Source organism: Cucurbitaria berberidis (assembly GCF_010015615.1).
Source record: "Cucurbitaria berberidis CBS 394.84 unplaced genomic scaffold K460scaffold_3, whole genome shotgun sequence".
Lineage (NCBI taxonomy): Eukaryota > Fungi > Ascomycota > Dothideomycetes > Pleosporales > Cucurbitariaceae > Cucurbitaria > Cucurbitaria berberidis.
The window spans coordinates 6,148,245-6,172,075 of NW_024468937.1; the positions used below are offsets into that span (position 1 = coordinate 6,148,245).

A 23,831-nucleotide genomic window follows, 5' to 3' on the forward strand; every position below is an offset into this window, starting at 1 on the left:
GACTAGATACTGTTTGCACTAGTACATGCAGACAGCCGCCCTGTTTGCGGTTGTCCAGCGATGCACCCCGGACCACCATGGTTGTTTGACACCTTGACGTTTTGCCAAGAACCTGTTCACGGGACTGCTATGCTTCAATGCGCTTGGTGGATGATTTTAGTCTGCTTAAGTCCGCCGAGAGGAGAGCTCTATAGTGGCGGAGGAACTTGATATCGGAGAGCCAAGAGAATTATGGCCTGGTTGTAGTATTAAGGGCGACCCCTTTAGGGATTATGGAGCCTGGACAAAATACTACAAGCTTAGCACGTCTAGTATATAACATTTCTTCTTGCCCAGATCAAGGCTTTCATTCAGCTTCAAGAGTCGATCTCTTTCATTCATTACATTCTCTTCGAGACTTTCCATTCGTTCCTCAACCGTTCTTTACCAAACTAAACACCATCCCGTCAACATGAGGTTCTTCGAGATTGCCACCGCGGCTTTGACCGCTGCCTCCACCGCATACAGTGCGCCCCTTGAGAAGCGCGCCGTAAAGGTCGATGAGTTGGTTGGCTTTGCCGCCGGTACAACTGGAGGCGGAAGCGGTGCTGGCACCACTGTCGCTTCTTGCGCTGAGTTGACCGCCGCGGCGAAGAAGGGAGGTGTGATCAAGATCAAGGGCATGCTCACGGGCTGTGGTATCATCAGGATTGACACTCCCAATACTTCCCTCCTCGGCGTCGGCAGCACTGCCGGGCTCACGGACGGTGGGTTCCAGGTCCGCAAGACCACCAACATCATCATCAGGAACTTGAAGTTCTTCCGTGCACCAAAGGGCAAGGACTTGGTTGACATTGATGAGTCTACCAAGGTCTGGGTCGACCACAATGACTTCTCCAGTGTTGGTCTTGTTGGTGACAAGGACACGTATGATGGTCTGCTTGATGCTAAGCATGGATCCGACTCCCTGACCTTCTCCTGGAACAAGTTCCACGACCACGTAAGTCTAGCCTTGTTTATTGTATTGATAAACGGTAATCCTAACGAGTTCCTAGTGGAAGGGTTCCCTCGTCGGCCACAGCGACAGCAACGGCGCCCAGGACGCTGGCAAGCTCCATGTCACCTACCACCACAACAACTTCGTGAAGGTCAACTCCCGTCTCCCCTCGATCCGCTTTGGTACCGGCCATATCTACAACTCTTGCTACAATGGCGGTATTTCTGGTGTCAACTCCCGCATGGGTGCTCAGGTCCTCGTCGAGCTGAACTCTTTCACCGACACGGCTCTCTCCATCGTCACCAACCGCGACTCCAAGGAGGAGGGCTTTGCTACTGAGAATGGCAACATTTACACCAACAGCCCTACCCAGATTACCAAGAAGGGATCCTACAAGGCACCATATGCGTACACCACTGACCCTGCTGCCAGCGTCTGCGACATTGTTGCAAAGAGCGCTGGTGTTGGCGTTGTCACCTTCTAAGCGATTGAATCGACACATTGACCTAGGATGGCCGTGAGGACGGCAAAAAGATCGACGGAATCGTCTTGCTACTGTTGTACATATTATCTTTCTTGAATATACTTGCACTTTCTTCTGCTCAAAACATTTGGAACCATGCTGCTTTGATACCTACCTCGTGTGTGTCCCGCCGCATGTGTCTAACACATCCTAAAGCTAACGTGAGATGTTGAAAACGCCTGTCAGCCCTATATCTAAGTTTTGAGATTTGTGGTGCCAAGTAAACTGCGTCAGTTGTGAGTGGGTTTTGAGTCAGTATATCCCGACCGACCTTGTGCTTCAAGCCCGGTTGGTGATGGTCGTCAAGGTTCGCAGCCTGCGAAACAAATGTACCAATACTCTTTACTAAAACAATAAGGGCGCCTCACCGCTCCGTCAATGATCCGAGCCGCAGCATCATAGAATTCCTCTATCATCCACCGTTAGTAGCCTCAAATGCCACACCAGCGCAATCTGGACTACAACCCGTTCCTGTAAACTGGCTCGGGTGGCTTTGGCTTCACAAGTATGTTCAGTAGCGACACATACTTCTAGATCGCCCAAGATGCATGTATCTATGTGCTCGACGTCGATTACCGAAAGGCGTCCGAGGACCGCTAGCCTGCTACCATTCAGGATGTAGAGGATGTGCTGAACTGGATTGCGACTCGATCTGACCGTTTCGATAATAAGCGTGTAGGGTTCGCTAGGATCTCCTTCGTACTTAGCAGCATAAAGTTTCCGCCAACGATTGTAATAGTGACTGCGGAAGGGAGTAATCTGGCCCCTGGGGGGTTTGTGTTTGCGAACAAGGTGGATGGTGGGGAGAGAAGGGTGGTGAATAGAAATCTTGTAGGAATGAGGCATGAATATGAGAAGGGGCGTAAGAAGGGGCGTAAGAAGGGGCGTAAGAAAGGGTACGTGGGGGAGGCTTACGGGAATGATTTTGCTGAGGCCCTCAAGGGAGCATTGTGCAAGTCATGTAGAGGATTTTGCAGATTGATTCATCAATCTTTGGGTTCTGTTGAGCTAGTCTTATCCATGCCATTGCGCCGTGATTGGGGTAATGATTTCCTGTACATTTTCCTGCTAGTCCAGCTGGACTTCCACAACGTTTGACTTTGAAGCATTCTCTAGCCGCTGAAGACCCAAACCACCGAAAATACGATGCAAACAACACTGACAACCGCAATCACCTCCGGGCCAGCCTTGATCCCCACGGGCAAACCCTCTGTCGTAAATTGCGCAACAATGCCCTGTGTGAAGTTTGTTGCAGCCTCCCGCAACGCAATCTCTGTCCAGTTTCCGCACACAGTATTCAAAGTCTGATCGGCGGTAAGCTTCGGCAGCTTCTTAATCGCCGCGTCCATCATTCGCGCGTTAAAAATGGTGCCGACATTCGACTTTTGCATTAGGACCGTGCGGTAGGAGCCATTGGCACCGATGGTGGACATGTTGGCAGTCCGTTCGTAGTCGAGACAAAGTTCGGCTTGTGAGGGTATGGCAGAGACTTGTCGGGCTTCGAGCTTAGCTGCTCCGGCTGGGTATGTTTGTTCTGGGCTTGCGGATGCGAGGTGGAAGACTGAGAGTAGGAGTAGGATGTTGGCGATGAGCGAGGAATGCATCTTGACGTTCTGATCTTCACCGAAACGAATAAAAGTTATTATGCTTAGTAGAGTGACCGGCACGACGAAAGTAAAAATTGACGAAAGGCGATGTTGTGGATGTAGAACCCGAGAACCACTGCCCGAGGCACTAAGAGCGAAGGAAAATGGCGACAAGGGAGTAACAAGGAGATCAGGCCACTTCTCCGTGATATAGGCGTCTGCCACAGAATTGACGGCTATGGTTCATACTGCGCTGCGACGTGGAGTGCCAGATGGGCGTGGTCTTGAGGCCCATCGTGTGTCATGTCACGCTGGCATAAGCGCCCCTAGTAAGCGCCCAGTGTTAGTGCGTCAACTTTACTCACATAATGTCAACCAATCATCCACCGATATCCGAACGAGCACCAATCAATCCATCCATCCATCCATCTTTCAATAAATAAATAAGAAAAAAGAACATTGTGGCTTAGTGGTGATGGTGCTAAGAGTTGCGAGCGGTGGCGCGGTACGGAGTGATGTCCAAAGGGAACAAGGGGTCACTGGGATGCGGGACGAGGGGCATCCGCGCACAGACAGTTCATGCACCAGTGAGCAAGTAGTAGACGATCACCCCAGCATGACAAAAGGGCTAACACACTCCCAATATTATAGCCTTCAAATTGCTCTGCAGCCGGATCCGAGGCAGACGGTCTCTCCATCCATCCCGTCAACGCGTCCCCCTACTTGAGACTCCAGAGCCCAGTATAAGTAAAGGACAACAGAGACTATCGGACAGCTGCTACGCAAGTTGACTATAGGAGTGATACTCAACATCTCAGAATAATCATGCCTTTCACACGTTGATAACCTGTAGAACTAGCAATGGTTGAATTGACGATCTGTATAGACAGGTAGACACAGGCCCTTATTGTGTCTAAGTTAACAAGGAGAAATACGTTGTAGAACCCAACACGCGAAGGTTATCGCACAGTCCAGTTAGTCAGTAAAACAAAACCAAAGGAGTGAATGCTCAGAACTAATCAAAATTATCAGCCCCTGTAGCTAATACAAAGGTAACATTAGTTCAAGGCCGGGTTCGTGCGACGGCGCTGTTCCTTGGACGTTGCCCTTTCCTGCTGCACTCTATTCCTCCGTTGCGGCAATCTCTGCCTTATTCCCCTCTGTCGTAACCCTAACATCCTTCCATCCCATGCCTACACTCACAACAGCCGCCAACCCTGCCAGGCCCACTAAGAAGTAGAATACGTTGCGCACGCTTTCTGAGTAGCATCTTAGTATGCCCTTCAGCTCTTCCTCATGTCCAACTACCAGATTGCGTACAGCACTGGCACCAGAGCCAGCATCTAGCGCCGCCTTAGGGGACACTGAGGGCGCATAGCGAGGGACAGTGGAAGCCAGTGTCTGCGCGAAGATCGTACTGCTGATCACAACGGCAATAGCGGTGCCCAGGTTCTGAAAAAAGATGAGGATGGCGAGAACGATGGGGACCTGCGAGGGCCGAACTGCATTTTGGGCTGCGATGAGCGGCTGTGAGAAGTCAGTGCACTGTAGGGGTGGAGAACAGAGGACAAAGATACCATTTGCATGCCGGCGCCGCGACCCGAGCCCACGACAATCTGGTACCCGATTCACACTCCCGTGCTGGTAGATGCAGTAAAGGTAGAAATGAGGCCATTGCCGATAGCTGTAACGACGCCACTGAATAATGCCCAGGGGAGGTAGTATCCGAGGTGCGTTACTAAAAGTGTCAATCAATCATCCGCCCTGAGAAGTTTCCACATGCACATACCCGCCACCCCAGAAGCCACAACAAACAGTAGCGAGCTCAAAATACTCGGGAGTATGTAGACGCCGCTCATGGTCGGTCCCTCGCCCTTGACAGCCTGGAAGTATGTCGGAATCCAATTGCTAGCAACCAGCGTGCAGCACATGATGCAACTACCAAATATACAGCTCGACCATACAACTGGCTGCCGCAATATCGCACCCGGAATCATAGCTTTGTCGCCCATTTTCCTTTCCCAGAGGATGAAAATGACAGTGCTCCCCCCTGCACCGCAGAATAGACCGATAATAGTAGCACTATTCCAGGGGTATGTGTTTCCACTGCCGAACTGAAGGGCGAGGAGGAGCATAACTGCGGATGGCACGAATAGTGCGAAGCCGAGGAGATCCAGTTCTGGAAGTAGTCCGAGGACCAAACTCATCGAGAATCCTGGTTTTGTCGTGATTTCAGGCACATGGATAAGGAACAAGACTAAAGGTTGAGGTACGAAGTCAGTATCTGTCTCACACCCAACTCTAACACTAAAGTTACTTACAGAGGGCTGCAACGCCGCCGATGGGTAGGTTCATGTAGAAGCACCAACGCCAAGTCGCGTGCTCGGTCAGCACGCCTCCAATAAGCGGCCCGGCTACGACGCCCATTTGAGAAATCCCAAGTAGAATACCTGTGTACATCGGACTTTTCTCAAGCGGTACCGCTCCTGATATTATCGTTAATGCATCATTAGTTAAACCAGAAGCTCCTAGGCCTGCAATGGCCCTGCCGACAATGAAAATCATCGACGAACTCGCGACTCCGCATACTAGGGATCCAATCTCGAAGGTGAAGACGAAGCTAAGGTACACGATCTTGGTACTGAAGTGCGTGTAGAACTTTCCAGACATTGGCTGAAGAGTTGCACTATTTTTGAAGGGTCAACAAATGGCATGCGAGAGAGAAGAATGAGGTTATGACGTACGCCCCGAGTGTATACGCTCCAACATACCAGCCCACGTCTGGTAGCGCGTGAAATTCGGTCGTGATGTGAGGTATAGCGGTGCCAATGATCGAAGTATCCAGCAGCAAAAGAAATGTGACAAGCGTCAAGCTCCCAAGAAGAACACCTAATTTGACACCTGTGAGGTACTGCTTCCCTTGAGAAGGGTCATCTTCAACTAGAGTGTTGAAAGAGTCCTCGGTTTTAGGTTCTTTGGAGGTCGGGCTGGTGTAAGCGGAATTAGAGGCCATCGAAAAAGGCGGAACCACAGAAACGGAAAGAGATAGCACTATGTTGGAATTTGTTGCGGTAGAGACAGATGAAGGGGGAAGGGTCGTTGGTGTTTTGAATCGCAGATGAATAGGTAGTCCTGGGGCGTAGGCACTTTTTAAATATTTTGTTTATGCAAAAAGAGGCGTTGGCATGGCGCACGGGCAGTACCGGTATGGTACCATAAAGCGGGATTCGGATTTCACGCATTAGGCAACCACAATGTTAGGGACGGAGGGACGATAGAGCCGAGATACGGAAATTCAGATGATGTAACAGGTGAATACAGCAGTCGCATATAGGTTAGCCATCGCTCGAGCAGATAAGATAACCTTGAATAGATAGTCGGCAAAATAGGCTCGACATCTTCAACAGACATGGCAATACTTTTGCATTTGATGCAACCCTAGGACAAAGTACTCGCTACCTCTCAAAAGTCAAACGGTTCCGACAACTAGAAGCTGTCAAAGAAATCCATCGAGGAATCGGCACCATTCCATTCCGCTGCTGCCGCAGTACCATCCAGTGCCATGTCTTGATCTTCAACCCGCCAAATTGGCGCAGTCCTCCTTATAGCTTCAGCCGCCGCAGCTAGAACGCAGTCCTCCCCAGTTTGCTCCTTGAATCTAGCGTTTTCACGTTCTGCGACCGCAGCTAGCTGCTCTAGAAAACTGACAATGTCCACCGTCTCCCTCACTGCTCTTGAATCCCAACCTGGATCATGATTTAGAGTGGAAAGCTTGTACAGAACCTTGACGCTGTAGCTGACGATGAGCATGGCGGATCCGGTGATGTGTGCAATATCTGATAGAAGATAGTTTTCTATGACGGACTTGCAAGATTGCAGACAGGAGGTGAGATATTCGATGCGTCTGTAGTCGGAAGGATTCTGATAGGTTGGCGGATGCTGAAGGAGGGTTAACTCGTAAATCGTTATCTCCGCGCTATAGAGGAATGCAATGATGGTGTCTAAAAATTCTCAGAACTATGTGAGACGTAGGACTAGGGAAGCTTACTATGCCCGAGCTGTTCGGCAGTGAGGGTGCTCCTAGCACTGTCCAGGCAGGTCTTAAGAGGTCCAATAGTAGGAATCACATGGTTGGTATAGTTAGGATCTTCTAAAGCTCGTCGAGCTACTTCCGCTGCGTTGACACATATTCGCGCTATGCGTGCGGTAGCGACAAGAATCCTATCTCCTTCGTCTTCCGCATTTCTCGTGAGCTTATCACACGCTTCTTCGATTTGTGATGACCACGGCAAACAGTCATATTTGAGCGTAGTAGAGATACTGTTGTTGAGGTTAACCTAGGTAAGTGGCCCGTTCTAGGTGATCAATACTCACATTGCGCTTAGTCCGAACACAGCAAGCAACGCTCTGCTTGCTTCCTGTGTTTGAATTCCAATGTTATCGAGCTGAGGGCCTTGAGGGCCTATGCTTGGACACTTAGATGGTTTTTGTACTAGTCGCAAATCGGTAACGAGTGATCTTGCTAGACCTGACATGGAGCCCAAAAACTGTTTCCCGTGCGTTACATACATTGACCTTTCTGTGGTCAGGCGTAAATCCGGGTCTCCAATTGAAGAAACTGGCTTACCATGTTATGCAAACAATTAAGCTTAGCAGTAGGTCAATACTCCGTTCACCGCTCACGATAATCTTTGAAGCCAACGTCTCCCGGAGCAGCGTACTCAGAAGCGTCTGACGTGGTACCGCCTTAGTACATATAGTGTGGATAGCAAGGCATAGGACTGGCTTTCCAAGCTGCAAATGTTCCGCGGTGATGTTCGCCGGTAACAAGATGAATGGAAAATAGCGGAGGTAGTTATCGCGAAAGTTGGCAAGGTCATATTCTGTAATGCTAATGTCGTTTCCGTAAGCTATAGAGGAGTGATGAGGAGAAGGGTTCGAGGATCCAGGGGTTGGCATGGACGGATCTCTTGACGAAACTGGCTGGACAATATTTTGGGTTCGCAACAAAGTGACAATATCATCCAGCTTGTCTTCTAATTGTGCCCTTTTCGAAGCTGTTGTGCCCCTTGACCCTCTCTTCCGGACAGTCGCTGAAGGTATACATTCCTTGCCTAGGCGGTGACATCTGCAGTGAAGCATGTTAGCCAAGGTTCTGCAATACTCTAGCCTGGGAGTGTTCAATATATGGTAGGTTTCTTGCTGAGCTTTGAGGTAAACATTGGACATCGCGACATGCACCGTGTGCTACCAAGCGTGCTGACGTTATATGAAGAGCGCAACTTGCCTTTCGCATACATCCCCATCCTGAAATACGCACCGGCATTTCGCTTTGACGCAGTTGACGCACGCTTGACCATAGGGCGCAGAAGTTTTCCGTGAAGCAGCGCTTTCCATGTGCAATTCCCTATGTTGATTCGCAGTCGGAGGGATTCAAAGAAAGAGGCTACGATTCTCGACTACTCAGCAAATTGTGGTTGAGCCGGGATTGGACCTTATCAAATCCGCTCGGACGGGATTCGCGTTCACTTCGCTTGGCTAATCCCTTAGGGATATCTCACACACACGTGACCATTGGATGCCCAAATAGGCTAGCTGATTACACACTGTTGACGAAGAAGAGGACTTCACGTGTAAACCCAGCTATGAACTGCTAATTATAGCGAGCTTCCAGGTGTCTCAAACGCATGGATGTGGTGCGCTCACTGGTAGAGGCCCACATGATTGAAGACATGGCCGACGTAGCCGCACACTGGTAGGACAGCAAAGAAGCGAATGAAGCAAGTTAATCAATCGAGAAGATCACCCTATGAACGAATTGATTTGACTTCACTAAGAATTCAAGGCCGGGCGATGCCACAAGCCCCGCAGTCTATGTCAGAGGAAATCATCAATGCACCCATTTTCCCATCGACGCCTCAGAAATGCAGCATGACAAAACAAATCCGCGAATTTAATGCATCGTAACGAAGGAGAGAACTCTTCTAATCCTGCATCTTCAGATCTTCGAAATCGTCTAGCAACTGATCCATCGGAATCTCTATGCCCTCATCATTCTCCTCGTCTTCAGTCTCCGTCTCCATGGCGTCCGCCTCCCGTTGCCGCTGTTCCTGCTGTGCCTTATACAGCGCCATCCCTTGCCTCAAGTCCTGATCCTCTTCCACATCCTGCAAGAACATCTCAAAGTCGCGTTCCATCTTCTCTTGATCTTGCTTGCGAGGTAGCATCTCGCCCTCCTCCCTCGCCATACGCTTGAGACGCCAATTCCGTTTGTTCTTGTTCTTCTTTGAGCGCTGGTAGAACTTCTTGACTAACACTACGTCAGGGATTGCTGATGCGTATTTGTTATTCGATTCGAGGATGTCGAAGAGTTCACTATTGAAATTCGTGTTGCTAAGTAGGTAGCCCATTACTGAGTCACCAACGTGTAAAATCCCACCAAGATGCGTGCGGCTATAGTACGTTTTGTCGTTAATGCCCATGTCGGAGGCGCGGGCTACTGTAGCTTCAGCGAGGAAGTGCCGCCCCTGTTGTTTTCCCAAGGGCTCAATGTCGAGCACCATGAACTCGGTGAGTTCTTGGACGTCTGCAAGCGGGCGGAAGGGCGTGCGCCAGTACACATCCGTCGCGACATCGGCGGTTTGGAGGGTCGCTACGTCTAGTAATTGCACGGATGTGCCGATGCGTGTGCAAAGTGTAAGGGGGGAAATGTTGCCCGCTTTCTTTGCAAGTGGGATAGGTAGGACGACGAGGTCGTCTTTGCAAATGGGTACAATTTCGCAAGAAAAGGAGAATTTGTAGTTCTTTGTTGAGGTGTGAATGTCGTGCGAGATCAATTCTTCGGACTTCTTGATGTTGACGGGTATGACGGCCTTGAGGAAGTCGCAGAAGGAAATGGCGTGGTTCCGCTGCGCGAAGAAGAAGTCGATGCCGTCGTGTACTTCTTTGATGTTTATTGTGTCCTTGTGCGCCCCATGCTTCAAGATCAACTGCTCGAGATACAGGAACGTCCTCTTATGCGGCACCTTTTGTCGTACCTGTACGCATGCTCGCCAGGTGTTGTGTGTATAACTCTTCGCGCAGTCCGGGCACTGATGGTAGTTTTGGGTAAACTCGACCTCGAAGCTCTGCTGCATGATGGCGCCCTCGTTGAGCTCGCTTTGCACTGTGATCTTGACTTTGATCCTCCTACTATGCGGTTCTGTCCAGATGAAGCTCGCATCGATGATGCGGAGCTTGTTGAGTCCTCGCAGTTTGCGCAAGCAGAGTGCCAACAATTCACGCGACTCGGGGGCCGCGACGACCCAAGTCGTGGGAGGGGACAGCCATCGGTCGCAGTCGCGGCACATGAGCAAGATGGCTTCGCGCTGAATGCCACCGGTGACATCTGTCTTGAGCTTGATGCAGTCATAGCAGAAGGCGCCGGAGATTGTGCCATCGACGGGCGCACCGCAGTCTGCGCAGAGAATGGTCGCAGCGTTCTTGGGCGCGGGGGTGAAGGCGAGCGGGGTATCGACCTCCATGGCTACGACAGCTATCACTTGTTGCGTTTGACGGGTGTATAGGAGTAGATGTGACTATCTCCAGGCTATATAGAAGAGAGAGTGTGTGTGGTCGTCGAGGGTATATGAGTCGTAAAACTGGGGCAAATGTCTGCTTGGAAATTCACAATTCACCCCGCCAATATTTTCCGGCCGCCACTCTTATCTTATCGTCACGTGATTAGGGCCTGAGCGACCGGCGTGAACGGGCTCCGCTTCACCGATGTAGAAAGTTGCGTCAACGACGCCATGGGATTGCACCTGTTCCACATCCAATCTCTCGTTCAAGCATGTATGTCGCGCGTACAGCTTCGTCAAGGTTCTTATGCAAGGCTTGCTGGAAGGCCGTGTCTCCATCTTCTGCTTCGATTACGAGATCTAAAGGCTTGATCCCTTGCGCCTCTTCTCAACTACCTGAGACAGCATCGAGCGCATCACAATGCCTCTTCAGTACCAGTCCACCGAGAAGAGTGCACAAACATGACCCCTCGGCCGAAGATGCTGAATTCCCATTTCTAAGTCACGGTGCGAAGCCTGCAACGAATCCTGCCGAGTCCAAGAACCTCAATTCTTCCCCCGTCAAAACCGCGATCGAATCCGCGTCAGAAGAGCCTACACCTCCGTCGCCTTCGACGTCTATACCATGGTATCTTAGGCAGCAGTCCTCTGTTCCATCTCCAGCTCAGAAGCCCGCTGAAATCCCCAACCTACCGCCGAACCCACCGCCGCTCCTCGAAACCCTACTCGATTATGTGTCCATCACGGCTGGTCTAGATGACTTGCAATTGCTTGACCTACGTCATCTTGACCCTCCGCCTGCTCTTGGGCCAAAGCTGATCATGCTTATCGCTACTGCGCGGTCCGAGAAGCACTTGCATGTAGCAGCGGACCGATTCTGTCGGTGGTTGCGAAGGGAACACGGCTTGAAAGCGAATGCGGCGGGTCTCCTAGGTCGCAACGAGCTCAAAATTAAGCTAAGGAGGAAGGCCAAGCGCATGAGGATGCTGGCCAACGTTGGTGGAACCATGCCAGAAGGCAACATTGACGATGGCATACGTACCGGCTGGATTTGCTGCACTATCGGCAAGATCGAGGCCCATCCGGAGGATATGAATATGCCAGGTGACAATGTGGAGGACTTTGTGGGGTTCAGGGACATCAAGCCGGGAGTCAATCTTGTGGTTCAAATGTTTACCGAGGAGAAGAGAGCTGAGACTGACTTGGAAACGCTGTGGGGTGGCGTATTGAGAACACACCAGAGGAAGGACAAAACCGCGGATGAAGCGCTGAGGGAGTTGGAAGAGGACCTTGAAGAGCTTGAGAACGATCCGGAAGACCTGGGCTACGAAACGCAACACTCAGCGCAAGCGAGTGCTCAGACACAAGCTAGTGACTCAAGCCGTCCGGCGGCCACTCCAGCATCAACTCGACGGTTCCACCGACCACGAGCATCGCTAGGAGATTTCTTCCCGCCAGCTACGAACTCTGATGCCAGGAGACAGCTTCGCAAGCTTCATACAATCGGCTTGAGATGACTGGTGTACGACTTCTTAGTATGTTGCCAGCATGCAGTGCGACCTCAATTCTGAAGGTTGAGTGTCCATTAACTGCCACCCGTACAGCATAAACTGAATGTCTTCAACCACTTTGCATCGTTTCCTCGGAGACACCGAAGTATATCACTCCCAACATCGCCATGCGGAGTAACCAGTCTCTTCATAGAGAATTTCCGCACGATTTATGTATATCACCTAACCCGCCACGAGGAACGCTAAAGCTTTAGCCAATGTATATCGACCGTGTAGAATCAATATGGGTGCGAGCGGGTAGGTTGAATCTACTAGACCGCGAAGTCAAAATACTCAGTTGCAAGCATGGCTGTATAAAGCAGCCGTACTTCAACTTTCCACTATTCCGTCCTTGACGTTTCTACTCCCGAGTGTTGATGCTGACTGTGTTACATCATCGCAATGACATATCGTAGGGCTTCTGGAAAACATGTATCGAAAATCTAGACTATGCGTAACGGTCTAGGTTTCCTTCCCGCTGTCACTTCACAAGTCAGATTCATTACACTAGTATTACGCCGCCCAAGGCCCACTTCTCAGCTTTACGGCGTAACACAGCACAAGTATGCAGCAACTCCGCCCTTTCAAGATGACGGATTTTGGATGTGCAGGGTACTAAGAGACCGGATCTACAGTAGCTGCTCCGCTGCCTCGGGCAATAAGCACTCTATTACTAGACAAGAACCATTTATGGTAGGATTAGAAATCTATATATCTAGGTGGTCAGCGTCAGGTGAGGGGTAGTGGAAAGTGGGAGCTTGGAAAAGAAAATAGAGAGGTTAGACAGGCGTCTCTTTGAAGGGAGCCTCAGTGTTCAGAAATAAGTAGACTGAGCGTGGAGTTGAGTCAGGGGTGTTGTTCGGATCACGGCCCTGGAAAGAATCGCCGAGGACTTTTCGACATACTGCCAAGGCACTGAAATTACAAATTCAGAAGCAAGGCAGATATTTTGAAATTTCTTTCAAACATTGACATTCAAACTCTCTATTCATAATCACACATTTCACATTATCAGAGTATACCCTTCACATGTTACCCAAGCGAAAGCAGCCCTTATCGCACATGACCCCCCCTCTCCTTTGCTTATAGTATGAGCATACCCAACAGACTGCTCACCGCCACAGCAGCACACATGCCCATGGCCAATTCGCCATGCTCAAAGAAGCCCGGAGCATTGAGACTAGGGGCAGCTCCCTTCGACTTGGAGCTCGAGGCTGCTGCTCCGCCACGGCCGGTCGCAGTTGGTGGGGAACCAGTACCGCTCGAGCCAACTGCAGACAGTAAAGCAGCGCAGCTTGTAGGCGTCGACCCACTCTGCGTAGTCGCTTTGCCACTAAAGCTGCACGCATCTGCGCGCTTGCTGTTACCCAGATAATACTGGTTCGCAACAAAGGCGAGCTGATCCTTGGGGTCGCAGCCAGAGTACCCGCCGAAGTTGCCAGTTGTTGCGTTGCGGGCGATGCCGGAGCAGTACTTTTGGTCAGCGCCACAAATGAAGTCAAATATGTCGGCATATGACTTCTCGTCTGTGGACTTGATGTTGCATTGCAGGCTTCCTACCATGCAGGCGCACAATTGCGGGTTTACAGTTGGTGGTAGGGGAGATGCTTGAGCTTTCCAGGAGCCACCAGCTGAGGGACAGGCAGGCGCGGAATTGGCGGGCGTATATGCACTGCGTTGAGTGATGGAAGGGCTGACGGATGCGAGTTGGCTTTGGAGGGAAGTAAAATCAGGGTAAGGTGATACACTGGCACCGTTGTTCTTCAGTTCCACGAGGCCGTAGTTGTTCGCGCCCATGAACCACTCGTACACGATTCCTCCGCTGAAGACCTTGGTCATGTTGCCGAAGAGGACCTCGACTTCTGTGAAGGGTCGGTGGGTGGCACCACCGTCAATACCCTCGATACATCCATACTCGGCGAAGAAGACGGGGACGGGGTAGTCGGAGAAGAAATCGACGCGCTCGCCGTAGGAAGAGGTCGAGTAGTCGCTCTTACCGCACCAGGAGTAGACATTGTAGCCCCAGAAGTCGATAGACGTCTTGTTGCCGTCGTCGCCGGGCTGGCAGACGAAATAGTGCGCAAGTTCGTTGCGAGTGGGGACATCAGCAGTTGCGTAGCCCACGCCGAGTGTACTGCGGTATTTCTGGTTGCTAATGTATCCCTTGGTGTCACGCACAGCAGCTTTGACGAAAGCCGCTGCAGCCGTCTGATTACTAGCACTGACATTCTCATTACCAGCAAAGAAGCCGATAACGTTCTTGTACTTGGACAGGGCATCGACGACGCCAGTGTATCGCTGATACAAGGTGACATCCCACTCGGGATCATTCGACCTGATTGAAGTCCCGGGCTCTCCCAGATCAGCAATCACATAGATGTCTGCGCTCGCCAGCTGCGCCATGCAATCGTCATGGTTCTTGGTTGGATCGATGGCATATACACGGAGGACATTGGTATATATCTGCTTGAGCAAGGGGATGTCTCGACGGCAGGCAGTCCCGTCAGCGAGCGGATCAGTGTAGCTGGCGTTGGAGTCGGTGCTGCCGTTGGGTTGGTAGTTTTGCTGGTACGCCACGCCCTTGAGGTAGCTGTATAGATTGTCAGTACTGACGGTTTCTTTGTCGTAGAGGAAGATGGGACGTACAACTGCGAGCCATTGTTTGTGTAGAAGAAGTGCTGCCCATAGACCTCAATGGCGGGGATATCATCGTAACTCGCTGCTGTCGCGCCACTGATCAGCGCCGCTGCAGCGCAAGCCAGCTTTTTCCACATCTTCGCACTTGGAGCGAACGTCGGTCAGGTAACGAGTGAGGATCGAAGCTTTTCAGCTCGGTGCTTGGTACACAAGAAGAGGCTTGGCTGGTGGAGTTGAGAAGAGGGCAGAGTTTCCGGGGCAGCCGGTATTTTGACAACCAAGGTTGGACGCGTGTCTTCCGAGCTCGCTGCAGGTACTATTGCATTAACCGCTCATGCTGTGGTGGCTATGCTGACAGGTGTACGATAGCGCGCGGGGCCGGGGGTGTGCGCGCGGTGGGTGACGACGATGCTAGGGATGTGTTAGCGGGGGCTGGAATGTAGAGGTGGGTGGGCCCTTTACTAGCATCGATGGATCGATGCTATGGACCTAGGTAGCGCCCGATGGGCGGCTAAACTTCTCTGAGAAGGTCGTGTGTTTATTTCCATGCCGGAATTTGGCATTCTCTCAACGTCGTATGGACAGTAGCAAGCTCACGGACATTTCGAGTGCGCTGAGTCTCTGACGCAGGTCCAGTCAGCCACCAACAGCCGGAATCCTACGCTTCATATATATATTTATAATTATATCCGGCCTTCTGGCTAGCTTCGCCGCCTTCTCGTATTCACTGTCCGGACACCCATGACGTCTGTACGGAGAGAAGCATTCGATATACTGCTTCGCAAGGTCCGTATACGGATGATCAGGCTCTCTCCTCCAGCCTCGGAAAAAACCGCTCAATACACTGTCATTTGATTCGCGATCGACGTTCGGGAATACAGTGTACGACTGCTGCAGCTAGTAGACTGAACTACTATAGGGAGTTAGGTATGGTGGCTTCCCACTGATGAGCTATTGCAACTTCCTGTAAAAACATTCCTGGCAGCAGTCATGGCAAAATCATCGAAAACCACTGTCAAGCGTCTTCGTTCATATTCGTTTCAAGATTGGTTCACTCGAAACCACAACAACTGATTGAATGTCAGGCATATACGCCGTTCTTCATTCTTTATTCATTTCAGTCTTCGCTATGGATGTATCGCGAAGCTCTCCGCCTGTACGTCTGCTATACTAGTACCATGTATACACGCTAGGCATACATCGTACCCAGCCGTGAATGAGAACAGAGCCACAGAGCAGCCTAGTTCAAGTGACGCACCGGAGCCATATTCCAACCCTTGGAGTAGACTTTGGATGCTGAGATGTGGGGCAAATCGAACCGAATCACATCGTAGGTACTCCTCCGGAAACGTAGGAAGGACCCTAGACGCCACGCTTCGTTCAAGGCCAAGAAACCGATAATAGAACACATCATCCTAGAATGTGAGGATGTTGTTGTAGCTCTGCGCAATCCTTGTCATTTCCTCTCAATCGCAACTGGTCTCCGCGATTGTAGGCTAGTACATATTTGGGGGTCCCGGCCTCCCTTGCTGCTGCCGCGGCCCCGGGACCCCGAATTGTCCATCAAACATCATCCTCGGATCCTCACCGCGCATACCCGGCATTGGCGGTCCATATCCAGGCGGCGGGAAGTATCCCTGAGGTGGCCCTTGCATGCCATTACCACCGGGAGGTCCACCAGGTCCTCCAGGAAAACCCATACGGCCCATAGTACCAGGCGGGGGGAATCCAGGGGGATGGCCAAGGGGAGTGTTGCCCGCTGAGAAGTTTGGTCCTCCGGGACCCATCTGCTGTTGCGGGGGAGGTCCACCCAGGCCAGGAGGTTGGCGCATGGGACCCCCGAAGCCTGGAGGTGGCGCGATGTTTGCTCGCTCTTGGGGTGTTGGCGGTATACCTGCTTGACCGCGCCCACCCATGTATGGCATTTCTGGTACAGGCTGCGAAGGAATACCCATATTTGTGGTTAGGCGAGGGTCTGCGGCCGTGTTACGGCGCTGGAGGCCCATAATCGCATCGTCATGACCAGGAAATCCCATAGGCATACGCGAATTCTTAGCTCTCATTGCCTCTTGTTGCTGCTGCTGCTGTAAACTGAGCTGTTGACGGAGCTCTTGCTCACGACGCTCGACTTCTCGACGCATCATGTCGTTCTCGTTGAACATGCGAGGATCGTCCATGAAACCGGGTGGGACGCCGACACGACCCTTGGGCTGTTGTTGAGGTTGCTGTCTAGGCTGATCGTAGAATGCCATGTTTTGGCTCTCCTGCATCGGACGGGGGAGGTTGTGGATCGGTAATTGAGGAGGCGTGGCACGTGAAGGTTGCTGCATGAGGGTAAGTAGGAAGTCACGCTCACGCTGTTTCGTAGCTTGGTCACGCTGGGACTCTTCTCGTGACCGAGCATTCAAGATGGCAGCAAGGTTTGCATCTTGCGAGTTGTTGTTCCTAGAAGGCGGTTGTTGCTGTGGAAAGTGGTCTTCCCCATGGTTAGAGTCGGGTCGCGGAAGCCTAAATTGCTCTGGTAGCCCATTGTCCGGAGACATGGTGTTGAACCTAGCCTGCTGCGACGGTCGAGACTCAGGTGCAGACGGACGCGGAGCCAGAATGTTCTCGAGAATGCTTTGTTGCTCCAACGTTCGCGGAGGCCTGCTGTGCTGCGGTTCTGGGGGTGGTGACTGCTGGTGGAAGTCTAGTGAGATACCGCCTCCATGGCGAGCGCCATTGGTCGGTGTAGGTATGGTTGGCTGAGCGGCTTGCGGTCCGCCGACGTTGACCTGCCCAAGCATCTGAAGAATCCGCTGGAAGCCTTCCTTATCCGCATTAGCCTCCATAGCAGGCGCCGGCGGAGCAGGTGTAGGTCCCAGAGGCTGACTCGGCGCAGCTGGTTCCTCTGGCTTCGCGAACATGGTCATAAACCTAGACTTCTTGTCCGTCTTCGGCTTGGCCGAGACGGTTTCGGTAGGGAGTATGTCTGCCGCTTTATCCCTACCCCAATTCCCAAAAAGAATGCCTTGCGTGGGTTCGGCTCCAGAAGGCGCGTGCAGAGGTGCAGTTAGCATAGGTGGAGCAGTTATAGATGTGGCAGCTGAGAAGTCGGTTGAGAGGTCTTTTGGCTCGTCCTTGTCTTCAGCTGGCGTATCTTTGGCCCTCATCTGCTCCTTCCAGCGCTGGAAGTCTTCTTGAGTGCGGGGCTTCATCTCCTTCTTCTCGACCTTGGTGTCCATCCACTCGGGGTCTTCCTCGGCACGGGTACTGCCCCTATTCCACTCGCGGTCTCTGTCACGCTCTCGGTCACGGTCTCGCTCACGCCAGCCACCCTGGACGCCCGCCTTTGTGCTCTCCTCTTTCGCCTCGTCACGGCGACCCCAGCGCTGCTCTGGTCGCTCGCGATTGCCACGTCGCGGAGCAGCATCCGTCTCTGGATCGCCTTCGTGCTTTTCACGATTGCGTTCGCCGTTGCGGCCAAAGCGCTCAAAATCCTCCTGGCCTAAGCTCTTGCGGCCCTTGACACTCGTCCAACCTTCTCCGTCCTCTCGCGTAGCGCGGCGACCGTTTGTGAAGCCCTTGTCACGGGTACGGTCGGCGTCACGGTCTCGAGTCCATCGCTCGTTCTTCTCGCGAGGGAATCGGTCCCCAAGGTTGTCGCCGTCTACCGAGACGATGCCAGTGCGCTCCTTTGTTTCGCCTGCAGCCTTAGCCGCGGTACGGGAAGCTGAAAGAAAGGACAGCTTGGGCGGCCCAAGTACCGTATCCTCGCCAGGTTCTACAAAAAGAGCATTAATAGCGGCCACGACGCCCTCGGCTTGTGACTTACGCATGCTCTGACGCCGACCGAACTGGCCCATGGGGTTGATTAGCGGACGCTGTTCATTGGCCACGCCTCCTTCTCCATCTCGCAGTCCCCGAGTCCGGCGCACAGTGCCGTTTGTGTTTGCGTGAGTGTTGTTGGTGTTCTGGTCCGTAGGCACATCCATCCATTGCGAGATTGACGGTAGGCCCTCGGGCTTCTTGACGAGTGGCGAGTCTCTTAGAAGTTCCAACTGAGCCTCTGAATACGTAGGTCCTCTCATCCTCGCGATCCCGTATTAGCGGAGGGGGTAGCAGAGAAGTGGTGCGTTCGATGGCAGGAGGAACAGACGGAGGCCAAATATTTAGTCCACGATCACCGATGATGGTGGTGGGGGAGGCTGCCTTGGAGGCAACAGGCCAGTTGTAAAGCGCTCGATGCGCAGGCAAGGGAATACTATTCGCTCTGAAACTCGGACGTGGTATAACAATTCGAGGTCGGTGGTGGGTGCGAACAAGACGCGTGAGAGGAAATTGCGGGTTGAATGCGTGTGAGGCTTGTCGACAGTTAGAGGCCGTGCAGACGACAAGACAAGGCAAGGTTGCAGGGTGAAATCGGCGAAGCTCGAGGTGGGATGCAACGTGGTTTGGGGAGTAGCACACGGCTGCTGCGCAGGCGGTGATGAAAACGGGGGAAGCCAAGGCTGTGCGGCGGTATAGCAATTCGTGTCGATGGTCGTTTGGGGAGGGGGTTTTCGGGAGCTTGTTTGGGTGGGTATGGGGGTCTGCGAAGAATAGCGGTTGTTTCTAGGCGTTGTGTGTTTTAGGGTTGGCGGCAGAGGATGGTGCTCTGCGCGCCAAGACGCAGGTGTGGAGCAACGTCGGAACGTAGCGTCATCTAATAAGCGTGGGCGCATGTGACTTGTGCCTTCACGTTCAATTCAAGTTCGTGTTCGTGTTCGTAATATTCCGGTTCCAGACTACTCTACTAGGTAACGTCAAACTATGTAGCGTGGCGTTGGGCGCCTTCTATTGCTCCTCCTAGGCAATCGCGCCACAAAATGCTAGCAGCTGGCAGTGGCAAGGTACGAAGAACGCCTGCAATGCGGGCCCTCTCCAGCTCAAGTCATGCCCTCAAACTGCCCAAGACAATCTTCAGCCATATCAAATGAAAGTCTTCTCAAGCCCCAGCCTTTGCAAGCAACAAAGCTGCTGTCTCGCCCATGGTGCCACTACTCCACTGCGCTACCTTTTCCTGATCGCATGTCCCGTAGACACGCGCTGCCAATGTCCTAAGGGCTCGATGCCGGGGATCGTGACTTGCCAGCATCATTTGAATCCAAGAAAAGAGCCCACATCTTGTCATGAGTGTCGTACTACCTCCCACATGAGTCGCTCGAAGCAACAGCCTTACAATCTTCTCCTTTGCCGAGGCAGCACACGACCGAGACCCGTAATGACCCAACAGCTGCTCAAAGATATTGCTTCTCCTGAACAGTTCCATGTCTGCCGCCGTACGCAGTGAGTCCATGAGGTAATTCAAGTACCAGTCTACCTGCTTATGGTACGTGCCATCATCGTCTGACTCGCTGGCGACAATGCGATGCCAGAAATGGCGCAGCATGTTGTTGGTGTCCCAGGCGGGGGAAGTGGTTAGAAATTTGTTCATCGTACTGAATAAGGAAAGCGTCGGGTCGGCCAATATGCCTACACAACGGGCTGCGAGCACCCCGCCAACGTACGGGAATGCCTCAGAGCCGGTTGGATCGACTGACTCAAGTATCTCGCCAAACAGCAAATATAGTTGCTGCAAGTCGAAATCAATATTGTGAGTTTGCTGTGTTTCAGCACCGTCCGCCTGTTCAAACTTCTTCGGTCCGCTTCCGCCCATCGTCACCATAAGCTGGCGGATGTTGTGGATAGCTTGCAGGCGTATCTCAGTGTGCTCGGAACAGAGGCACAGTAATAGTTCGCCAATATCTCCATCATCAATAGCTTCACTCAAGTCCTTCCTCTTCCATCGTGTGAGGCCTGTATGCTTCTCGTCCTCTTTCGGTGGCGCTTCGAGACTGACTTCATACCTAGCTTTCGCTGGCTGTTCAGGTTCGTCGGCAGGTACTGGAGATGTCGAGGATCTTTCCGAGCCACTGAAATCTGCGCCAGTTGCTAGCTTGAGAGCCTCCTTAGCTCTCTCCTTGCTCATTTTCCAAAGGAAAGAGTCCTTCAATACATCTTGGTATGCTTGGTTCGCTGACTCAACCAAGGCGTCGCGTACTATAGTTAGGATCGTCTCATCTTCACCTATTAGCTTGAGGAGGTAGAGAAGTCTCGATAGCCACTGGGAAAGAGGATCGGCCGTGCTGCTTGTTGCGGTTTCGCCACCCTTGAAGGGCCACTGCTCCACTAGCGTTATGAGCAGAGGACTGAAAGGCCCGAGGTCTGTTGTAGCTAGGCAACTGCGCGCACACATGGCATCCAAGTCGTCAAAGTATTTGATGGGAACTTTGATGAAACGTGCGCAACAGTCGTCAAGGAACTCGAGGGCCTCAGCCGAGGGCGTAGAGGACACGGACGAGCCCCCAAGGCTAGCAATTAGAGCGTCCAAGGCATCAGGCGAGGTTTTTGTTTGCAGCATCTCCTGGTCCTGTAAAACGGCACCGAGAAGCGACTTGATGCCCGCGTAAAGCTCATTTTCTTTGGATGATACCAGAAGTTTCAAGAGTGTAACAAATGGTGAGTGTTGAAGGGTTTCTGCAACGTTAGTAACGAACAAATTCTCCATCCTAGTGCATGCTTACTCTGTTTTTGCCACCAACGCATAGCTGGTGATAGCCTTGCCATTTGGATCCAGTGCTCAAGCTCCATAATACGAAGAGCCTTGTCTTCTGGTGCCTCTGTCGGCTTTTCGGCTTCAACCAGCGCGTTACACAGCGGCAAAGACACGTCGAACTTCTCTTGTAGCGCGAGTTGAGGCGTGACTTCATAGTAGAGCCGTAACAATCTTGTTATTGATTCTCTCTTCATGTCTTTCAAGCCAGGCTTCTTGAGTGCCAGAAATATTGTCCTTATCGGCGGACAACGTCTGCTGACTTCAGTTATCAAGCGCTTAGTTGCTTGCTCCCAATGCTTAGATGGTCGGACAACGTTGGCATTGTTGAGCTCCTGGATAAAACTTCGGAGCTTCTGAAGCGTTACTATCAGGACGCGGATTGCAAATATCTGTATGAGGTCAGAGCTGTGGTTCAGACACTTTGTAAGCACCTGTTGGTTCAAAGGTTGCGGTAGAATGCTCTGCATCATGACTGGCACGGGCGGCGGGTGGTCGCGATAGGTTTTCTTTGCACCAAAATACTTGGGAACAGGAATTTGGATAGTCTGATACAGGAACGCGGAGTATCCGATCCATGTTGCCGTGAGCTTGGGGTCGTAACTAAAATCTCGTCGCTTGATGAAATAGTCTGCGACTAATTCAGGGCAAGCCTTGAAGATGTCGATGACTAGTTCTTGATGTAAGGTGTTTGCGTACGGTCTTTGACTCTGTATGAACTCGGAAAGAATGATGTTGCGCACTCTGCTCGCTTTGTTGTAGTTGTCACTCGCTTCCAAGCCCAAGTCATTTCCAAAGTCTGCTCCATCTTCTATGTCACCCTCGTTGTCCTCGAATGTGGAAGGATAGAAGCCATTTGTAGGCAACATGACGCCGTACCCTGGATCGGTGCAGACCAGGCGCAGAAAACTGTGGGCGAGCTCATCAGGTGCCTTTTGCCCTTCCGAAAGGGATCCGTCTTCCACTTCGTAGCTGTACAGACTAGCGATGCGCGAGAGGGCTTTGCCGTTCAAGATCCGACTTTTGGTGTGTCGCGCGATAGTCTTGTCTTGCAAAACATGGCTCTTGAAGACATCCAGTATCTCGTAGATCAGGAAAGCCGGGTCTGTTCGGAGATGATCGAAGACGGCTCGTACGATGTTTGTGTTTGAGAGGATCTCGCTCTTGGCACGTTCATCTTGGTACCTCAGGTGCGTCAGGAGATACCTGATGGCTGTTGTCCGAATACTTGGTTTCTTAACGTGATCGACGGCTGACTGCTCTTTGCCTAGCGAGATGTTCCGACCCAGTATCTTTGGCTCGAGCGTAAAATCTCTTTTCGCGTATACAGCCCTGGCATGTGCGCCCTCGTTGAACTTGGTGAGCTCGTTGAGCAGGCGCAGCGCAGGTGCAATTACATTCTCTTTATTCGATGCCGCGGAGGTGCTGCGCACAAGACGGCGAGCGACGGACGGCTGCAGGATCGTCCTCGCCAACAGGTGGCCGTACTCGAGAAACTCGGCCTGGCTTGCGAGCACCTTGAAAAGGAGGGCAAGCACAGCGGTGACCTGCGAAAGAATCGGCTCGAAGTTGGTCTCGGCCGCATAGTCCCATGCTTGAGTGATATTCTGCAAAAACTGCCTGTCCTTCTCATCCCTCCCTCTTCCTTTCTGGGTGTCGAGGTATTCGCGGAGGATGGCTCGCTTGCGGGGCAGATGGTGCTCGTCTGCTGAATAGAGGATAGAGTCAAGGAACCGCTTGAACAAGCTTAGACCTAGACGGATTAGCTAGAGAAGGTGTGAGGGCGCAATAGAGACGTACCGCTTCGAAAGTCTGCGGTTGAGCCTTGATCAAACAGCAGCGCATTCTGCAAATCGCGCGCAGTGGTTACTTCCTCCGCAGTGCCATTTGGCCGTGGTGAGTCGCGCTCCTGGCTGCCGTGGATCCTTTGGCGCTTCGAGTCGCGCTCAGAATGCGCACGCTTCGTATTGGCCTCGAAAGCCGTCCTCTTCCCCATGGCTTAGAGCATGCTGCGACTACCGTTCGCGAAGAGCTCGAAAAGTTGGAGCCGCCTCGAACTTTTCGACAGGGGCCAGCCCCGCTAGCACAAAGAAGGAAAGGCGCCCCAGAATCGACCCGCGGACGTCACTTGCACCCTTCAGCCCGTCAAACTTCTCTCACTTTATGAATTCCATCTTCCTTGTACTTTTCGTATCATTCTGCCTAGAATCCTTCTCATACATCACTGTTCCTAGATCATCTCTACGATTTGTCTAAATTTCTACACAGATTAGGACTTCAATGTCATTGCTTCTCTCCCTTCGATACCCTCCTCTTCACTACCCTTTAAATCATGGCTAGCACATTATTCTTTGCTTAATTCAAGTTCTTCTCTGTACTCATCAGCT

At 52.0% G+C, this 23,831-nt stretch overlaps 11 protein-coding genes across 11 annotated transcripts; 2 read left to right on the forward strand and 9 right to left on the reverse strand.

Annotated features, from left to right (window-relative positions):
* Positions 1–451: 451 nt before the first annotated feature.
* Positions 452–1,460, forward strand: K460DRAFT_407004 (polysaccharide lyase family 1 protein; the record flags this gene model as incomplete). The annotated part of the gene is made up of 2 exons (XM_040937020.1): positions 452–979; positions 1,035–1,460. The coding sequence occupies 2 exons, from the start codon at positions 452–454 to the stop codon at positions 1,458–1,460; spliced, it is 954 nt and encodes a 317-aa protein (XP_040789378.1).
* Positions 1,461–1,605: 145 nt separating this feature from the next.
* On the reverse strand, positions 1,606–2,478 carry K460DRAFT_131438 (uncharacterized protein). The gene has a single exon (XM_040926674.1). The coding sequence runs from the start codon at positions 2,343–2,345 to the stop codon at positions 1,896–1,898; it is 450 nt and encodes a 149-aa protein (XP_040789379.1). The 5' UTR covers positions 2,346–2,478; the 3' UTR covers positions 1,606–1,895.
* Positions 2,304–3,473, reverse strand: K460DRAFT_367570 (uncharacterized protein). The gene has a single exon (XM_040933599.1). It carries the CDS (start codon positions 3,101–3,103, stop codon positions 2,612–2,614), a length of 492 nt encoding a protein of 163 aa, XP_040789380.1. The 5' UTR covers positions 3,104–3,473; the 3' UTR covers positions 2,304–2,611.
* Positions 3,474–3,832: 359 nt separating this feature from the next.
* On the reverse strand, positions 3,833–6,432 carry K460DRAFT_396126 (MFS general substrate transporter). The gene is made up of 5 exons (XM_040936084.1): positions 5,857–6,432; positions 5,536–5,771; positions 4,875–5,300; positions 4,720–4,823; positions 3,833–4,612 (listed from the first exon to the last, which is right to left on the reverse strand). Exons 1-5 carry the CDS (start codon positions 6,096–6,098, stop codon positions 4,208–4,210), a joined length of 1,413 nt encoding a protein of 470 aa, XP_040789381.1. The 5' UTR covers positions 6,099–6,432; the 3' UTR covers positions 3,833–4,207.
* On the reverse strand, positions 6,335–7,849 carry K460DRAFT_131539 (uncharacterized protein). Its single transcript, XM_040926675.1, has 3 exons — positions 7,460–7,849; positions 7,134–7,405; positions 6,335–7,086 (listed from the first exon to the last, which is right to left on the reverse strand). The coding sequence occupies exons 1-3, from the start codon at positions 7,654–7,656 to the stop codon at positions 6,572–6,574; spliced, it is 984 nt and encodes a 327-aa protein (XP_040789382.1). The 5' UTR covers positions 7,657–7,849; the 3' UTR covers positions 6,335–6,571.
* K460DRAFT_131548 (uncharacterized protein) lies at positions 7,416–8,281 on the reverse strand. The gene has a single exon (XM_040926676.1). The coding sequence runs from the start codon at positions 8,225–8,227 to the stop codon at positions 7,709–7,711; it is 519 nt and encodes a 172-aa protein (XP_040789383.1). The 5' UTR covers positions 8,228–8,281; the 3' UTR covers positions 7,416–7,708.
* A 606-nt stretch (positions 8,282–8,887) lies between these two features.
* Positions 8,888–10,741, reverse strand: K460DRAFT_367575 (nonsense-mediated mRNA decay protein-like protein 3). The gene has a single exon (XM_040933600.1). It carries the CDS (start codon positions 10,606–10,608, stop codon positions 9,070–9,072), a length of 1,539 nt encoding a protein of 512 aa, XP_040789384.1. The 5' UTR covers positions 10,609–10,741; the 3' UTR covers positions 8,888–9,069.
* Positions 10,742–10,916: 175 nt separating this feature from the next.
* K460DRAFT_310447 (uncharacterized protein) lies at positions 10,917–12,386 on the forward strand (the record flags this gene model as incomplete). The annotated part of the gene is made up of 1 exon (XM_040930150.1): positions 10,917–12,386. The coding sequence occupies one exon, from the start codon at positions 10,917–10,919 to the stop codon at positions 12,159–12,161; it is 1,245 nt and encodes a 414-aa protein (XP_040789385.1). The 3' UTR covers positions 12,162–12,386.
* Positions 12,387–13,277: 891 nt separating this feature from the next.
* On the reverse strand, positions 13,278–14,968 carry K460DRAFT_356448 (carbohydrate-binding module family 43 protein; the record flags this gene model as incomplete). The annotated part of the gene is made up of 2 exons (XM_040931960.1): positions 13,278–14,784; positions 14,841–14,968. The coding sequence occupies 2 exons, from the start codon at positions 14,966–14,968 to the stop codon at positions 13,278–13,280; spliced, it is 1,635 nt and encodes a 544-aa protein (XP_040789386.1).
* A 1,359-nt stretch (positions 14,969–16,327) lies between these two features.
* K460DRAFT_356449 (uncharacterized protein) lies at positions 16,328–18,901 on the reverse strand (the record flags this gene model as incomplete). The annotated part of the gene is made up of 1 exon (XM_040931961.1): positions 16,328–18,901. One exon carries the CDS (start codon positions 18,899–18,901, stop codon positions 16,328–16,330), a length of 2,574 nt encoding a protein of 857 aa, XP_040789387.1.
* Positions 18,902–19,565: 664 nt separating this feature from the next.
* K460DRAFT_386959 (uncharacterized protein) lies at positions 19,566–23,463 on the reverse strand. Its single transcript, XM_040935625.1, has 3 exons — positions 23,245–23,463; positions 21,416–23,197; positions 19,566–21,368 (listed from the first exon to the last, which is right to left on the reverse strand). Exons 1-3 carry the CDS (start codon positions 23,438–23,440, stop codon positions 19,798–19,800), a joined length of 3,549 nt encoding a protein of 1,182 aa, XP_040789388.1. The 5' UTR covers positions 23,441–23,463; the 3' UTR covers positions 19,566–19,797.
* Between the last annotated feature and the right edge of the window lie 368 nt (positions 23,464–23,831).

What these genes read in the sequence shown, in the direction of transcription:
- K460DRAFT_131438 (XM_040926674.1), bottom strand. Translation starts at nt 2,345, where the DNA reads ATGCCTCATTCCTACAAGATTTCTATTCACCACCCTTCTCTCCCCACC.
- K460DRAFT_367570 (XM_040933599.1), bottom strand. Translation starts at nt 3,103, where the DNA reads ATGCATTCCTCGCTCATCGCCAACATCCTACTCCTACTCTCAGTCTTC.
- K460DRAFT_396126 (XM_040936084.1), bottom strand. Translation starts at nt 6,098, where the DNA reads ATGGCCTCTAATTCCGCTTACACCAGCCCGACCTCCAAAGAACCTAAA. An exon ending in GAAAAGTCCGATGTACACAG is followed by an intron (nt 5,301 to 5,535) that starts GTATTCTACTTG and finishes CGACAAAACCAG; the next exon opens with GATTCTCGATGAGTTTGGTC. An exon ending in TGTGGCTTCTGGGGTGGCGG is followed by an intron (nt 4,824 to 4,874) that starts GTATGTGCATGT and finishes TGACACTTTTAG; the next exon opens with TAACGCACCTCGGATACTAC.
- K460DRAFT_131539 (XM_040926675.1), bottom strand. Translation starts at nt 7,656, where the DNA reads ATGTATGTAACGCACGGGAAACAGTTTTTGGGCTCCATGTCAGGTCTA. An exon ending in GTGTTCGGACTAAGCGCAAT is followed by an intron (nt 7,406 to 7,459) that starts GTGAGTATTGAT and finishes CCTCAACAACAG; the next exon opens with TATCTCTACTACGCTCAAAT. An exon ending in TGCCGAACAGCTCGGGCATA is followed by an intron (nt 7,087 to 7,133) that starts GTAAGCTTCCCT and finishes GAGAATTTTTAG; the next exon opens with ACACCATCATTGCATTCCTC.
- K460DRAFT_131548 (XM_040926676.1), bottom strand. Translation starts at nt 8,227, where the DNA reads ATGCTTCACTGCAGATGTCACCGCCTAGGCAAGGAATGTATACCTTCA.
- K460DRAFT_367575 (XM_040933600.1), bottom strand. Translation starts at nt 10,608, where the DNA reads ATGGAGGTCGATACCCCGCTCGCCTTCACCCCCGCGCCCAAGAACGCT.
- K460DRAFT_386959 (XM_040935625.1), bottom strand. Translation starts at nt 23,440, where the DNA reads ATGGGGAAGAGGACGGCTTTCGAGGCCAATACGAAGCGTGCGCATTCT. An exon ending in AACCGCAGACTTTCGAAGCG is followed by an intron (nt 23,198 to 23,244) that starts GTACGTCTCTAT and finishes TAATCCGTCTAG; the next exon opens with GTCTAAGCTTGTTCAAGCGG. An exon ending in GCGTTGGTGGCAAAAACAGA is followed by an intron (nt 21,369 to 21,415) that starts GTAAGCATGCAC and finishes CTAACGTTGCAG; the next exon opens with AAACCCTTCAACACTCACCA.